The 17,524-nt window shown below is 37.1% G+C and overlaps 1 protein-coding gene across 2 annotated transcripts in view; it reads left to right on the top strand.

The window, feature by feature from the left end:
* LOC127630908 (adhesion G-protein coupled receptor D1-like) overlaps window positions 1-17,524 on the top strand; it is a 63,597-nt gene that overhangs the window by 23,430 nt on the left and 22,643 nt on the right. For both annotated transcript variants that reach the window (XM_052108770.1, XM_052108769.1), the window contains 2 exons: window positions 2,527-2,602; window positions 6,198-6,339. In XM_052108770.1, the coding sequence (XP_051964730.1) occupies window positions 2,527-2,602; window positions 6,198-6,339 (218 nt within the window). The remainder of the gene's footprint in view (window positions 1-2,526; window positions 2,603-6,197; window positions 6,340-17,524) is intronic.

Below are 17,524 nucleotides of genomic sequence, written 5' to 3'. Positions count from 1 at the left end.
TAGTCTATGAGAATGCTGCAAATGATCTCTGATCATCTCGTGAGGTACTGCGAGCTTAGTTCACTCTTACACATTGTGAACACATCTCTGCAGGTTGAGTAATATATACAGGTATCTTTGTATTAGAGAAACAAAGACGAAAGTGATTAAATCAGGTAATACAAGACACGTTCACCTTGAACCTAAAATTGAGTTCTATTTTTTTTTTCTTTTTGACCAAAACGCAATACAATCTCATTCGATAAGAACACACATTTGGCAGCATTTTTTGGGAACACAAGAATTTTTAGGCTTATTTATTATGATTATTATAATTATCTTTACATTTATAATTGTCTAGTTGTATGCTAGCATTATTACATGTTTACCTTTTTGGCATATTTCCTATTTCCTAACAAACAAATACAAGCCACCTATTGTTTTTTTCACCGTAAATGCCTGTTTTCATATTGATGTGCTCTCTATTGTCATATATACAGCATACATTCTGGTGGGGTGTTTGTCATTTAAAAACCATTTAAAATTTTATCCATCTGCTAATTTCACACTCTCTGTCTGCCTGCTGCTTGTGTGTGATAGATAAAGAGAGAGCAAGCGAGAATGCATCAAGTCACTGTGAGAAACGGCACTTTTAAATGAAACAATTTACGCAAAAGTAACTCAGAACGAACATGTCGACGTTCGCAGTGCATATGTGTGAAAATGTCTGCATCTTAACACAGTTTTACTGAACTTGTTTATAATTATTTTGATTTAGCTCTTTATTATGAGTAAATGCACACAGACAGAGTGCCTGTGGAGGCCTCGAGCTGGGATGAAAGGACACCTTTTCACAGAAAGACATTGAAGGAAGAGGAAGACATTTATCTGTTGACTGTTTATTTTTTGTTAGTGGCTGAAAGAGAATAAAAGGGTAATAGAATCAACTCTGAGGCCTTACTGCTGCTCTGATTAAACTTGCCAATCACACAAGCCTCTTGAGAAGAAAGCATGATATAATATGGGGGTTTGGTGCAGAGTTACATGAAAAACAGAGCAAGTGTGTATTGAGCATGCGAGTGAGGCAGTTTTTTTTTATTTTTTTATAAAACAACAGTTGAAGAGAGAGTGTTGCAATGGGTGTTTCCCATGTGGCGGCAGTTATTATGAGGGCTTTAAACGTATTGTTTGTTTGACATGATTTTGGGGTGAGTACCCCTCAGCTTCTCTGACTCAGCGGTAAACTTGAGCCGACTCCCTTTATTATAAACTGTTTTAATAATCTATTAAAGCTCTATTATCAAAAATGGCACAGAAACATTAGCACTGGCATTAAGGTGTCACTGATCTGCTTCTCCTGTTCAGTGGGGCACATTGTGCACTTCATTAAAAGAAACAAGCAGAGCTTTTATAAGCCAATTAAAGACAGGGAAAGAAGGAGTGCATTGGAACTGTGTATATTTGCGTCAGGCCGAGAATCCTTTAGTCTTCATAAAATCATTTGTAGAGTGATTTTACCCCTTGGTTTGAAAGGTTATTAGCCCAGAGCTCATCTGAAGCCCAACTAGGAGGAGGAAGTTGGCACACAGTTGGGACTGAGGTTGCTTATTTGGTTCATTAACATTTTCTAGCAGCACCTGTAAAAGTACTAATTAGCTGAACTGTAAACTGCAAACAAGCGTTAATGTGGTGTTTTTTTTATCTGATTTTAAAGGAATAGTTCACCCAAAAATGAAATACTTTACTCATGTTGCTCCAAACCCATACAAATTTCATACTTACCTGGAATACAAAAGGTGAAATTTTAAATACTTTTTGCTGGGTTTATTTGTCATATAATGCAAATATATGGTTACTCTCATCTGTCAGGCTCAAAAAAGGACAAAGAACACCATAAAACCACAATAAAAGTCATCAATATGACTCTTTAGATTCTAGACTTCTATAAATTCTTTCGAAGCAGTACGATCACTTTGTGTGTTCAACAGAATGGAATTTACAGTAAGTTATTATTCACTATCAATTCAATTAAATTATTAGTAAACTCCATAAGTCATGTAAATGCTACTTCGATTAAATCAAAACTCATTGCTCAACAACAAGTCCACAACAGTTATCAGCATTATTTTACCAGACTTTATTTACACAAAGTCTGCCGTCAAATTGCGATAACTGTGATGTGGATTCTTGTGAACACTAATGTTGTTTATAAACCAAAAGGAAAGGTATATTGTAAATAAATATTCAATATACCTTGTATATTTATTTTTGAAAGAGAATGTAACATATTTTGCATCCACACACGTGGTGGACCCTCATCGCACTCTTCTTGCATGTGTGTGTGAACACATATCTTTCCCATTAGAGGCTTAGTGAGAGGACCGCATGCAGGGCTGGTGATAATGAATCTGTCCACTCTGAGCATTTCAACGTCTTCCCAACACATTCTGAAAACACACTTGTGCACACACTAATCTCACAAATATTGTGATCAGTGTGATCAAATGTTAATACTTTTCTAATACTTGTGTCTCTTTAACCCTGTAGCTCAGACCACAATTGTGGGCCTCTTCTACCACAAAATGCACAACTACTACAAAAAAATCAGCCCTCTACAAACAAGGTGAAGTATGTGTGTGTATTTCCTGTTCTACATGGTGTTCCTCTGATTATGTCTTTCACTCTCATCTGGGCCACTTATCTCTGTGTCTGATACTCCCAGCCATTAAGTTGGCTGATAACAGTCTCTTCCCATGTTAACAGAGCAGTGATCAGTATTCATGTCACTTTATTTATTTTAGCTCAGCTCTGGGTTTCAACTGGCCTCCTTTTACATAACTGCACTGTTTAACAGAGCCAGGAGCTGCAGCGTGTAGCCAGGGTATATTCTTGTTAACATCCAAACATTTATGTGACCCCAAGGATAGACGATGAAATGTAGTTGACACAAAATCTTCTTTACTTTGTCAGTTAGTTTACTCTGATGGTGTAAGATGGTGAATGGAGGATTTATAAAGTAATATAGCTGAATCTGGATGTGGCTGTTGGGATAATGACCCTGGATTCTCAGAGTCTTAGTATAGTTGTATAGTTTGCAGACTTTATATTAAACAGTTGGGACTAAAAACAGTTCAAGGAACAAACATTTTTTTGCAAATGGGAAAATGGGAACAAAGTCCCTTTCAATTGTTCCAACGTGAAAACGTTATTTTTAAATTCTGGCAACCAGTTAATGACATTACTATTACGTTCTGATCGTTTTTTGAAGCCAAAGACCAAAGTAATTTTAAACAGTAATTGTTTGGAATTACACCATTTTCATTTCTGAAAAATTGGCTTTTCTGTTTTTAGCCGAACATGAAGCATGTTCTTTGATTCTGAAGGAAACATTGCATAATTTCTTTGCCAAATGCTGTGGATGTAGCCTTCCGTGACATGCTGAAGACCTTTTTGAAAACTGTATTTAATTACTACACATAAATACACATAGTAACCACAACATTTCCAATAACATGGTTACTGTCATGGTTACAATACTATAGTAAAATCAAGGTTACAGTATTACTGTTGTAAAACAATGGTTAATTGTATCAGAACCATGATTTCTACCAATAAAACAATGCTGACAGCAGTCATTGTTACTTCAGTCATGGCTACTACAATATCACTATAGTAAAACCACGGTTAATTTTTTTAGGGTCCTTAACTAAAAAAAAAAAGTTATCTAAATTCTAACTCATCAATGACTTAATACCTGCACTATTATGCTACATGCATCAATATAAAGTGCATTTCAAACTTGCTATTAAAATGAATACGAGAATAGATGTCGTAACTCAACTTTAGTATTTTAATCATACGTGGAAATCCCACATCTTCATCAATGGAGTAGGGCAGCATAACTTTGGCTATGAACACCCCAAGCACTTTAGTTCTTGTTTCATATTTGGCCAAACAAGCATCAAGTGCCTGTTTAAAGATGGAAGGGAGTGTGTCTGTGTGCAGTTTCAGGCTCACCTGTGGCTCTGTGAGCACCGCATGCTATATATCCTCAGTTGATGTCAGCATAAATAACTAATCAAACATTGATGTATTACCAGTGTATGGCACTCGCATCGAGCAATGTCTGCAAACAGTTCCAGTTCTGTAAAGTTTTTTGACCATCGCCGCTTTGCCAACTAACACATGCGAACTGCGATGTCATCAACTGATTTAACATACTAACTGTTAATAGAACAGCTTCTCTCTGTAGAAAGTTGACCCACTTGAAACACAGGCAGAGTGTGTCCATCTACAGAGCCATACAGGTGTATTAGCAGTAGGGCTGCAACAAACGATTATTTTGATCATTGATTAATCTAACGATTATTAGAACGATTGTAAGACTATTTGTGATTATTGCAACGATTTACTAACAATAAAGAGGACAAAAAGAGGAAATGCACAGTGACACATATTATGATTCAATAAATCACAAGCCATCAGATTATAATCTAGCTTCATTAAGCATGTGTGCTCGAGGGACAAGTGTCCCCGCGACAGAGTGTGCATCAGCCGGGTGAAGTTTCAGTCTCTCCCCCTCAGATCGGGACATTCGTTCAACTCATAGAAGAGGCGCTGACCGCACAGAGAAATGCCAGTTTCATAGTTTGTAGTTATTACATGATCTGCTTCCATATTATTTTAACTTTAATTAAGCTATAATGCATTAAATATAACTGCATTTAAGATGTAATGCCGGGGTGCTTCCTTTCAAGAGCTCCAGCACTGCTTATTCCACAGCAAGAGTGCTTCAGTATTTACTGTATATTTTGCGTAAAATTCCTGCATACTTGTTATGTTAAATGAGATCAAACAACTATTCAACAACAAAATTTGTGTCGACATTGTTGATAACGTCGACTAATTGTTTCAGCCCTAATTAGCGGATGTTACAAATGCGCATGTCTATTTGCCGCTTTATTTTCTTCGCCACACTGTATGATCCAAATGCGTTATTAGATATGATCCGTGAAGCAAATACTTACCGAATTGTGGTTGGTGAACAGTGTCCTGAAAATCCTGGAAAACCTAGAATTTTGCAATGCAGTTTTCCAGTCATGGAAATGTAACGGAAAATGTGAAAAATACCTAAATGTCCTGGAAAATAATTATTTGTAGGCCCCTTGTATGCTGAAATCACTCTGGGGTCGCTCCTATACCAATATTTTTGCTTTGGTACCATTCGGTACAGATAGAAATTATGTATTTTTCTGTCTTTAATATCACGCATCCAGCTGAATAGTTCTCATTTTACCGGGACTTTTTGATGGGTTAGTTATATCAAGCTTCCCATTAATGCTGGGATACTCCCTTCACGACACTCGAGCCAAAATCTCCGAGCTGCACCGGAGGAGTTATTTTAAGTGTTCCGTTTATACTCTAAACACACTGCTCTAAAATTACGCACCAGTCGCGTGTGTTACTTTTGTGTGAGCGTGTGTGTATGCCAGAGCAGACCTGCACCACCCATTGTCAATTCTGTAGCGTGCAGCGCATCTGATTATTTCATTAAATTACATCCTTCTGCTATGTAATCATCACACTTGGCCATATTCATAGGTTTGTTTGTTTTTTCTTCTTCAAATTGTCATTGATTTAATCTCAAAACTGTCACAACTCATATAATTTAGCTAATGACATCAGACTGTAATATGTTAACGAAATAAGCAACAAGATGATATTATACCTATTCCTTTTCTGCATATCGCGGTGCCGTTTTGCGGCCCTCTTCAGCTAGTTGCGGCCCATTTGGCATAACATGGTGGCCCGTTTCAGCTTATCGCCGCCCGGTTCAGAAAAGTCCTGGTTCTCCCTATAGCAATTCCGCCCCTGCCTCTCATGTGTTTTTGCTTAAATATTGCAACTGTGTGGCACATAAAATCTCCTGGAAATGTTCTGTAAAATTGTGCCTTGAAAGGAACCCTCAACCCTCAACCCATCCTGTATCAATGCATCCATCAATCCATCTGTCTATCCATGTATTTGTTAATTTGTCTTTCTATTTAACTGTCTGTATTGCCTGTTAATTATTATTTAAGTTAGTTGTCATTACAGATTATATTTTTGTTCCTTCCAGATAAGCTGTCATAAGCACAATTTTCTTTGTTTGTTTTACAGAATCTGGAAAATTGTACAAGTGTGACTGATTGACTGTGACTGACTTTTTGTCCATACAGGATTAATGAGGCAGTTGATTTTAAAGATCACAAGATCCAAATGGCCAGTCATCTTATTTCTCTAAAAGTGGAGCCCTCACCTACCCTATCAATCAACCTGTCCACAGAGCCGCTCGTCAGGATCTTCCTCACTCACCAGCTGGTAGGAGAACATTACTTCTCTTTCCTCTTGCGCTATGTATATTTAAATTGGAGTGTGTGTACTTTTGTGAATGTATCTGATCTTATCATTGTGGTCTGATTGACAGATTGGTGTGGTTCTTTGGAGAACTTTATCTCACTAAAATCACCCCTTTGTGTTTGTTAAAATTGTACTGATATTATTAACACTTGCGAAGGCGTGTTCTCAATATGTTGGAGGAAAACTTTCAAAAACATCTTAATTTTGCGGCCTCTTCATGTTTTTGTTCTTTCGGCGAGCAATGGGATTTATCGGAGAGCAGACATGCCAGCACTTACCATGGAAATCCATGTCGGTTTACATCATCCCTCACTATAATTTAATTTTTTCATTTCTGAAACACTGAGTGCATTTTGCCAATAATAAAGTGGTTCATACACTGGAACCATAAGCCTTGAGGGCTTTTGAAAAGGGAAAGATGATTTGGTTTAACAAGGAGCTTATTTGGCGCGTGTGCGTGCAGATGCTACGACTCAGTTGAGGATGGGTCCGTCTGCCAAATTTCCATGGGAAACACATGAAAAATGGTCACAAAAGCATGTAGACGAGTTAACTAATACAGGATGATTTTGGAGGGTATTCACTGTGAAAAAAGACAGAAGAGGCGCTCAGTATAGCATTGGATTTCACACTTACTGTAAATGCAACACTACGTTTCACAGCTATCCATCAGCTTACCCACATTTGACAGCTCACTGTGCCCTTTAGCGTTATATAAGACTTCCTAAACATTGCAGTCTGTCACAACCCTCTTAAACAAAGAGTTTTTTATAAATCAAAAAAGAAGACATCTGAGCCTGAAAATATGCACTCCCTTGCCACTATAACTCTCTCAAAATAATTACATTTTTTTAAATCACTTGTTATTTAATTATACATATGTTATATTTTCCCAGTATTTTTTTTTTCCCTCATTGATCTTTTTAAAGAACTTTTAAAGCATTCAAATCAAAACCTTGCTGATATGCATGTAACTGTATATAGACAGCCTTTTGTTTTGCTGGCTTACTCTTGATTTTGAGAGAGATGTTTATTTCAGTCATTTTTGTTTGCAGCATAACAAACAATACTGTGCCACAAACCCATGCAAGCTTCAAACAATAATCCAATTGTCCAGGTGGGTAGACTCAAAAATAGAATAATCAGTAGGTAAAAAAAAAAAAAAAAAGCATAGATTAAGGGGTGATCCCGAAAACGTTTTGCACTCAGCACTTTTTGCACATCTTTTGATCAGCCTTGATGTGAGATTTTTCCTACTTTGAGTGCAAACTTTTTTTTTTACCTTAGAGTCATGTTTGTTTGAACAGACTTTAGACTGTGTTTGTGCATGTGGAAAATTATGTGGATGTCTTTCTACAAAGGACATTATGCCAAATGATAATAACCTGTTAAAAGACACCAATAGAACAGTATTTCGTCAGTATCTAAGGTTATGGTTGGTAGGTAAGGAGGAAAGGTTGGGGTAAAATACCTCTATAATTTGTTTGCCAATCCCTGACTGTATGACTCATCGACCTACATCTCACGGCTCTAAAGTATTTTGAGCTACAAATTAGGAAAAGTTTTATTTCCCCAGGTAGTTTCAATGAGGGACCAATTTATCTTGGGACACTGATTTCCTGTCTATAGGACTGACCAGAACAGAGGCATTACTGTCTGGGCAGAGTTTCATGAGTAAAGTATGTTACCTTTCTGAAACTCTAGGTCAATAATCTGTCACTGTCTGTGTGATGAAGTGCTGTGATAAGGCCTTTTTTAAGATAATGCTCTCTGTGTTGTGTATCAGCCAGTGGCTTCGTAGGCAGAATGGCCCTGTTAAAAGGTTTGTGCATGCATGTGACAACACTGTTGTCTGTGCTTTTTGGAGAAGGCAAATTGATCATGAGTGACTTTACCCTGTGATAAGAGCATTCGGCTTGATTTGTGTTGATTTATTACCTCTTAACTACACTAGAGATGTGCAAAACTACATATTTCATAAATTGAATAGTCAGTGGGCTTTCTTGTTCACAGCTCATACTGAATGTAAAAGGCCAGTTTATGTAATGTGACTCCTTCTGATTTCTGATTGGGTCAGGATCAGTAGCAATTGCTTTAAGACTGCACAGGAAGCCAGGAAGAGTTCCCAATCCCAAATGGATGGGACTTTGCAGCAAACAGCCAGTAATTGAAACAGCGATGTATGTGATTAACGGAGTATGAAATTCAAAAGCACCGCTGTCGTTTGATGAGTGTCTGGGCAGCTCAGAGATATAGTACACAGGCAGTTACTTGTATTCTGACATAACACGTTTTTTTTTTTAGCTGTCACCATCAGTTATTTTATTGATTTTGTGGCAAGTTGAGCTTAGTTAATTATTTTTGTCATGAAATTTCACTGTTTGAGTAGTAATTTGAACTTTGGGAGCAACATTGCAGACACCAAAAAGTTTTTACATCCTTACATCAGTAGCCACTGGTAAGGATGCTTAACTAGTCGTCCAACAACCATCTAGTCAATTAATGATTAATTGACTAGTTTCTGTAGATTTTTTTCTAAATATTTTTTTAGCTGCAATGATTTAGGATAAATTTAGAAACCAAATTCAGAGGGCTAATTAAGACTGTCAGCATGGTTAAACCTGAAAATTTGCATCTCTATATACATTCCCTTCTAAAATGCTATGCTAAGCTAAAATAAGAAGAAAAATAAATAGATAAACTAGTCTACTTCATTCTTTGTCCTAACCCCAAGTTGTTGAGCAACTAGTCGACTATCCTGACTAAATACACAGACAGATAAGGAGATTAATGTTGGAAGACAGTTTGAACATACAAGCAGAAAATAACCTCTATGCTTCCTGCTTCTCCTCTTCTCTTCCCTGTTCTATCCTTGTTCAGCTCCCCTCTTCACTTCGCCTCTCCTCACCTGTCCCCTCATCCTCTCTCATCTTCTCCGCTGTCTCTCACTGCAAGATCACATGGTATGAGGTGAACAAATGGAAAGAATGATTTCATGTGAAATGCTGGTGGTGCCGAAATCAAGCGGATTTAAAAAAGATTTCTGACAAGCTTGACTTTACTAACATAATAAAGCTTATGTGCAGTGGACACAAAAAAGAGATACACACTGAATGGATGTCTGTTTGTACAATTACTCTACACCAGAACACTAAATAGACTAGGGATGCACCGATACCACTTTTTTTCTTCCGATTCCGATACCAGTGTTGTCTTTTGCATAATCAGTTTAGAATATCTTTACATTATTGTGTGGAACTAATTGGGTGTACTCTTTAATATGTAAAGAAACACAAACCTCAAACTACACATTATTTTAATTTAAATGTATAGCTTATTAAGAAAAACTTTATTGTTAACTAGTTTACTGGATAATGTAGCAGCAAAATTAACAGTAATTCCAGTCTAAGTCATCAATAGAAAAGAAGCCTTTTCAGTCCTTTTCAATAGAAGCCCTTTGAGCATCTACATATGATATGTTGTTCATGAGTAGCAGTGAAATATTGCAGGCTGCGTGAAGGCTAAAAATAGCCGTGTGTGTGTGTGTGTGTGTGTGTGTGTGTGTGTGTGTGTGCGTAAACAGAGCAGCACCATTCACTGATGCACTGGAGCTGTAGGTGCATTTAATATATTTACTTATTAAAAGCAGCCTTTTGTGATTCACAGAGCTATCGCACGTCTTCAAGTGGCTTTGAATAAAATGCACCAGTCATATGAACTGCTTTAATGGTGTTTTTATGGTTCTTTTATGTCATTTTCTTTTTTGAGCTTGACAGTAACGAACATGACTAACACACAGTATCGGATTTGGATCAGGCTTGTCGGACCAATACCCCATCCGTCTAAAAGCTTCAGCATCGGAGCCGATACGATCCAGGTATTGGATATGTGCATCCCTTAACTAGACATAATGAAAAGTAGTTTCAAAGCTGTTAATTTTAATTCCTATTTAAGGACCTTAAACCACCAAATCCATTGTGTATACAAAGCATCCTGGACTTTCTCAGGAATAGTAAAATTATGTTTGAGTGTTCAAGTACATGTGGTTTTGGGCTCTGTAAACTGTCTTTAAAGATTTCTGAGGATGCATTACTGAACCACAAACAGTTTTGCTCCAACAAGAATTTCCGGTTTTGGTTTAAATATAATCACAGATTCGCAGAACTATAATTTCTATTACAGCACATAAAATATCTCCCCAAATCTGACACATTTTTTGACGTATGACTTGGGACTTTTTGGTCTACTTCGTACAGTCAGGATTTACCCTTTTTTTAAAGAATAATAATGAGTGCTCCTGACTGCCAGACACTTTTTATAACTTACACACACCCAGTTTCTCTGAGAACTTACTCACTCATGCACTTACTCACTCATCTCGCTCACTCCCTCACTCCACTATTCACTCCATCTCTTGCTCATTTACACATTCACTCACACATTCACTCACTCACTTTTTCACTTGCTCATTCACACTCACAACCACTCATCATTCATTCATTCACCCTCTTAATCGCTCACTCACTCACTCACTCATTCTCCTTTGCACTCATTCACTCTCACTTACTCGTTCGCTCATTAATTCATTTATTCACTCATTCTCTCTTTCTCTTTTGTACTCTCTCTCTTCCCCAGTCTTTCTCTGAGTTTTTCTTTGAGTTGGTCTAACTTGCTCCCTTTCTGTCTTTATTTCTTCCTCCCTCACACTTTCTCAGATGAATCTTTATAATCTATAGCAGATGGTCTGGCTCAAGCCATCATCTTGTAGCCAAAGGCTGTGGATTGTGTGGCCTCCTCCTTCTCCCCTCTCTCCTTCTCTCTGTATCACTCTCTCTCTCTCTTCCTGTCCCTCTGCCACTCTTGCATTCTGAAAGCCTGAAAATGTCTTGATATTAACTTTTAAATAGTTGTTAAATTCTGTCTTGCCTTGTTATTCTAACAGTTAAATCGTCAGACCAATCTCGTGTTATGATTTGCAGCAAGCAAAACATCTTAACTGTTATCTCTTGTAAGTTCTTTACTTCCTTGCATAGTTCTTTTTTCCTTACCGTTATGATATAAATACTATGAAACTTTTTTAAACATCCCCAAATGATTACCTGAGCGGCCTTTGTAAAGTTCCACTGCATTATTTTGGCGCTGATGGGTTCCAGGTTTCAGCGTTTCATCAAGTCCTGAACCATTTCCCAGCTTTTCCAGAGTTCCGGTGGACAACTGGCTGACCCCCGGAGCACCTCTCTGGGTTTCTCTTCACACCACGCACAGCTATTATACAGATGATTTATACCCTCAATCTCACCAAAATCAGCTGACTCTGTTTTTACAGGCAGACTATCCCAAACGCGTATGCATATACAGACGTTTATGCAGGCACATAGACATGTATTTACATCTTTCAAAATGTAAACACCAGGGAATATAAACGTTTCAAAAAATGAAAACCGAAAACGAAAGAAATTCTTTGCAGAACGTAACCGAAAACTGGAACTAAATCATTTTCATTTGTTCCAGAGTGAAAACATTATTTTTGAATGCTGGTAACCTGTTATAACTGGTTAATTTCGTTATTTTTTTCATAAAACCAAAAGCCAAAGGGTTTATCACAGTAAAATTTTGAAATTACACCACTTCGTCACTCTGCATCACATATTTCTTTGCCTGATTGAAAGATGTGGATGTAGCATTCTGTGAATGATGACCTTTTTAACATGATGTAGTATTACTACATATATCATGCACGGCTAATCCAGATACAAGGAAAACATTTTTAGAGGTAAAAAGTAAATTTCTTAGTTGCTTTCAAATCTTCACTAAATTATTATTAGATATGATGCATTCATACACATTTGATGCTGCCGAGTTTTGACTGAGAAGCTGATCTATAATAAAAATATATACTTGAATTAATTGTATGCTGATAAATAACACTTATCTTGATGAAGCTTATTTTAGGCTTGTTTCTCCCGACAGCATTGCTTGTTTCTTTTACGAGATCTGTCAAAACTGCAACTGGTATTTCACCCAACCTTAGTATTTTCATTTTACAAAGAACATTATAATTTTTTTTTAATTTGGTTATCTTTTGGAAAGTAGTCTGCGGAACTTCCGAACAAGAACGAAAAAAATATATTTTTACTCAGAAAGAACAGAAATGAAAAGCATTTCATTTTTAGTCACTGGTACACACACACACACACTGTAAAACAATAATAAAAGCATATACAAGGTATGGTTGGCCTTCAATGCATTTATACATTTTGTTTTATTATTCAAATAGGGCTCTGTTGTGAAACCCTCTCTACATAATTTATTCCATTTAAACCAAGTATAAATAGATGACAAATGCAGGTATACTGTAGCTAAATTTAGCTGCAGTACTCAGACATCTGTTTTTTGTGATATTGTGAGAAAAAAATGATCATGTGTTCAAAGTGTGTTGCACATGTGCTAACATATTACGATGTTCTCATGTGATTGATGCAAGTTTGGATTTGGCCCCCATGCGATCCCTTACATACCACCCCCACCTCTTATTTACTATTATTTATATTTAATATTATTTACAAAACTATAATTTCCTGTCCTTTCTCCACTTTATCAATGAAAGTGGAGAAAAGGATAAAAATAAGATTTTAAAAAAAAAAAGTCAAAATAAAGAAATGTATAGATGAAAAGGTCTATGTGCATTACGTCACAAAAATGTAGGTAGTCATTATCCCGGCCTCACACTAACAGTTTTTTTTGACCTCTGTACAGTTGGAAATGTATGTTATTATTGAGATTGGAAGTTCATTAGTCTGTACTTTTCATGTACAGAAACAGTCTCTTGAAACAGCCCAGCCTATCCATGTACGTAATTATACAGTTCAGCCAGCCTCTGAGTCTATGAATAGAAGGGGAGAGACGGAAAACCTACATTTACTTTTCTCCATTTATCTCCTCTGTTAAGGTTGGGACTTCACTCCTCGCTGTTTTTAAATCTAGCCCAGCCAGGCTTTATTTAGATTGAGCTGTTCTTTAAATATACCCCAGTGCAGTGCCATTAACCAGCATACCCCAGGAAACTAATGACAGCATGTTTCAGATGGTTTGTGTTTGGGTTTCTGTCAGAGACCATGTGTGAGAGATGTTTAGCAGAACATTTGTATGAGCATGTGCTTGTGTGTGTGTGTTGTAAGAGATTGATAAATATTATGTGCGTAAATCCAAACCTGGATAACTTTGTTTCTTCTGTAGACATCAAAAAGTGAATTTAAAAAAAAGTCTTCACATTGGTCAATAGTGACCAGTTTGTCAAGCTCGATAAAGCAAACGAAAAACAAACAAGCCATTAAATCGACTGCTAAAGTAAGTCATGTCATAATGTTTAGTCTCGAGATATAATGAGGTTTGATGTTATTGTCATAGCCACCATATTGACCGGAGTCACATTTCTCAAGTCTTCACATGGCCAGCAAAATTCCCCATTTGTGTTTCTCAAAAAAAAGAAAGTTATACAGATTTGGAGTGATATTAGGGGCAGTAAACAATGACAGAATTGTCATTGTTGGGTGAACTATTCCTTTAACTCTTGGGTGGGTATGTTGTAGGCTTGTTTTTGTGTGTAATTTAAATATAGGCTCTATTGTATTGCTAGCGCTCAGTTTTTCCTTCAGTTAGTCAGGGAGTTAGTCATAAAGGCCAGGCATCAGGGATCCCAACATCATAGACACAATACTCACACTCACTAAAGAGATGTCTGACCAAAGAACCTGGACTGAACAACCAATATGAAATTGTGTAGTGCGATAACTAAACCCAATAAGTCAACGGCAGATAGATTACTCACCTGTGTGTGAAGTGTGGAAAAGTTTGGCACCTAAGTGAAGCTTTTAGGGGAACTTTAAAAAAGACCCAAATAGAGCAAAACTGTGAGGTTGTTTTCTTGATTGTTCTGACTATCTGATATATCTGATATAAAAAAAAAAATAACTGCAGCACATGATAAATAAGAAACTATTTCTTATTTCAAGTGACTTTTTGTGATTTAAAAGCATTTTAACAAAATTAAATTGAGTCCGGAGAGCTATATCCAGCTAAAGTGCCTTGGACTGTCGACCAAAACAGTCATCTCGATACAGAATTTGGATCCATGCTCACATTATTTTCATTCTCCACATTCTTCTGAATGACAATACAGATCAGCCGACATATGTTTAGAATTACACATGATGTTCAATCAGGAGAGACTTCCCATGCCATTTGGCAGAGCTGACCATGTAAACCATTCCATGAATGTAGTTAAGGAATTGGGTTTTTTGCTTAATTACAAGCACATGCCATACAGGCTCTCAAAGTAGAACTAATGTGTGATTACACAACCTGCTGTCATGTGATAGGATGGTGAGAATGATGTCATTGCAACTGCCAAATACCTCAGGCACCCCACAAAAATCAAAGGTTGCATTACAGTTAACCAACATTTAACCCCTGGGATGCAATTGTTTTCCTGTGAGAGCACACTCGGTCTTTCCATACCAGCTTCATAGTTCAATTCTAATTAAAAAGCTTCTGCTTAACCCGTAAATTGTGTTTTTGTGTGTCTAATTTCAATCTCTTCCTGTGTTTGGACAAGTTAGAAAGGAAGCTCTTCCAATAATACTTGCTCTTTTGTATGCCTTTGGTTGTTAATAAAGTGTTGGAGTGCTTTCATTCTTCCTTGGCAAGTGCCAAGCGCTACAGGGCAGGGGGGAGGCGCAAACACCAAGCCAACCCGATCCATGTTCATTGGACTTGAGAAAGAGAGAGAGTGAGAGACTTACAGATGGAGCTGTTAAAATGCTTTTTACGATTCTGGCATAGAGAGAAATAAGAGCAAGTGAAAATGTGAAATTAAATGGACAGTTCACAGTTCATGTCATTATTTACTAGGGATGCACCGATACCACTTTTTCTCTTACGATCCGATTCTGGCCGATACCAATCCCGATGCGATACCAGTGTTGATTTGTTGCATAATCATTTTACTATATCTTTACATTATTGTGTGGAACTAATTGGTGTTCTCTTTAATATGTAAAGTCACTCTTCCCTGAGTTCTGATTACACGCACCTGCTTATCATTAGTGGCTAATCAAGGACTGCATATATACCCCGATTTCACACACACTCTTCGTTTGTTCTCATCGATATTATCTCTTGACTCCAGATCTTTCGACCATGTCAGACATAGCTGTCTCCATTATTGCCTGCAAGTATCATAAGACTGTTGTCAGTTATCTGTTCATCGTGTCTATACCCAGTCAGGATATTACTCACCAGCTGTTTGCCACTCTGCTCAACTGGATTTACTCACAATGTTTACATCACTGTTTCAATCATCACCTGTTTAATAAACCCTGCTACTCATATTTCTGCCTCCGTTAGTCTCTCTGTGACACCTTTAACTTTTAAACCCTCACGCTTTTATTTTGACTTTCTTAACTCTCCAGGAAGTCCTGTATGTGTCTGTTTGTAGGCAAGTTCACTGTAGTTTAATTAGCTTCTTATTCTAATTCTGGTATAAAAAAAAAAACACACCTTAGATGTTGTTTGCGAGAAGCGCTCAAATATTGCACACAACGTGAAGGCTAAAAATAGCAGCGAACGTGTGTGTTAACAGAGCACTGCCATTCACTAACGCGCTGGAGCTATGCGTGCATTTTATATATTTACTTATTAAACGCAATGTGGCAGGGCAGAGGGCGGGGCCGGGTCGTGATCCTACACAACCAGTCCCGTATTTGGCGAATTATGCCTCCGTGAGGGATAAAGGCTGACTGCAGAGGATCGTGCGGGAGAGAGAGATCGTTTACGGACATGTCCGTCATGTGTGTGTTTGTGTCTTCTTTTAAGTTTATCATTAAACTATTATTTATATCGTCAAGCCGGTTCTCGCCTCCTCCTTTCCATTGATCCCTTTTACACTGGTGCCGAAACCCAGGACCGGGTGTGTACGATCATGACCCGGCCCCGCCCTCCACCCTGCCACACGCAGCCTTTTGTGATTCACAGAGCTATCGCACGTCTTCATGTGGCTTTGAATAAAATGCACAAGTCATATGAACTAATTTAATTGTGTTTTAATGGTTCATTTATGCCATTTTTTTTTTTTTTTAGCTTGACAGTAGCAAACATGACTAACACACAGTATCGGATTTGGATCGTGCTCGTCAGATCGATACCCGATCCGTTTAAAAGCGTCAGTATCGTAGTCAATATGGATCCAGGTATCGGATCGGTGGATCAATATTATTTACTCACACTCTTTTCCAAGCTGATATGACTTTCTTGTGTGGAAAACGAAAGGTGATTTCAGGCAGAATGGTAGCCTCAGTCCTCATTCACTTTAATTGCATATTTATTTACACAATGAAAGTAAATGCATTTTGCATACAATCAAGCATTTGCTTGCAGTGGCACTACCACCTCGTTTGGTAGCAACAGTGAGGGGTGGGGATTTTTGGACTATAAAATCTAAAATTTAAATACAGAAAATAATAATAAAAGTTATATTATTTTTATAATACAAAATTAAGTGCAAATACCAATGATGTTGCATATTTTTACAGATTTAAAATGACTTATCAAAAACAGGAATGTTATCTGTAACATCTATAAAAACTAAAAAGTTAACCTTATTTATAGGGCTAAATTATTCTGTCAGTACAACTGAATTGGGTCTCCTTTCATCAGGCTGTTGTTGATTCAAGTTCAATTATCTCTTGGAAATTTGAAGGTAAACAAAACCAAATATATTTTTCTACAATCAGAGTGCATTAGAAGAAAACAGATTTTATTCAGAAAGAAAACTAGCTTCCTGACTAGTTTTCCAGTCCTTAAAGCTCTTGATTCTATTATGCATTTGCCATTTAATATAACATTTACAGTAATTTTTATAGTTTTAACAGTGGTATTTATAACAAGACCATGGTAACCTCAGATAAAACCAAGCATGGATCGTCACTACCATGGTTAGATGTAACATGCAGAACAACAAACTTTAAGATTTTTGTAATGAAAACCAGTACCCTTAACACTTTTAAAACCTATAAATATAGAATATTTATATTTATAAACTGCTATATTAAAAACAATAAATTATATTCCCTCACTACTCTAATGCAGC

The sequence above is a fragment of the Xyrauchen texanus genome, chromosome 37 (genome assembly GCF_025860055.1).
Source record: "Xyrauchen texanus isolate HMW12.3.18 chromosome 37, RBS_HiC_50CHRs, whole genome shotgun sequence".
NCBI classification, from domain to species: Eukaryota; Metazoa; Chordata; class Actinopteri; order Cypriniformes; family Catostomidae; genus Xyrauchen; species Xyrauchen texanus.
This window is presented reverse-complemented; position numbering and strand designations above follow the sequence as displayed.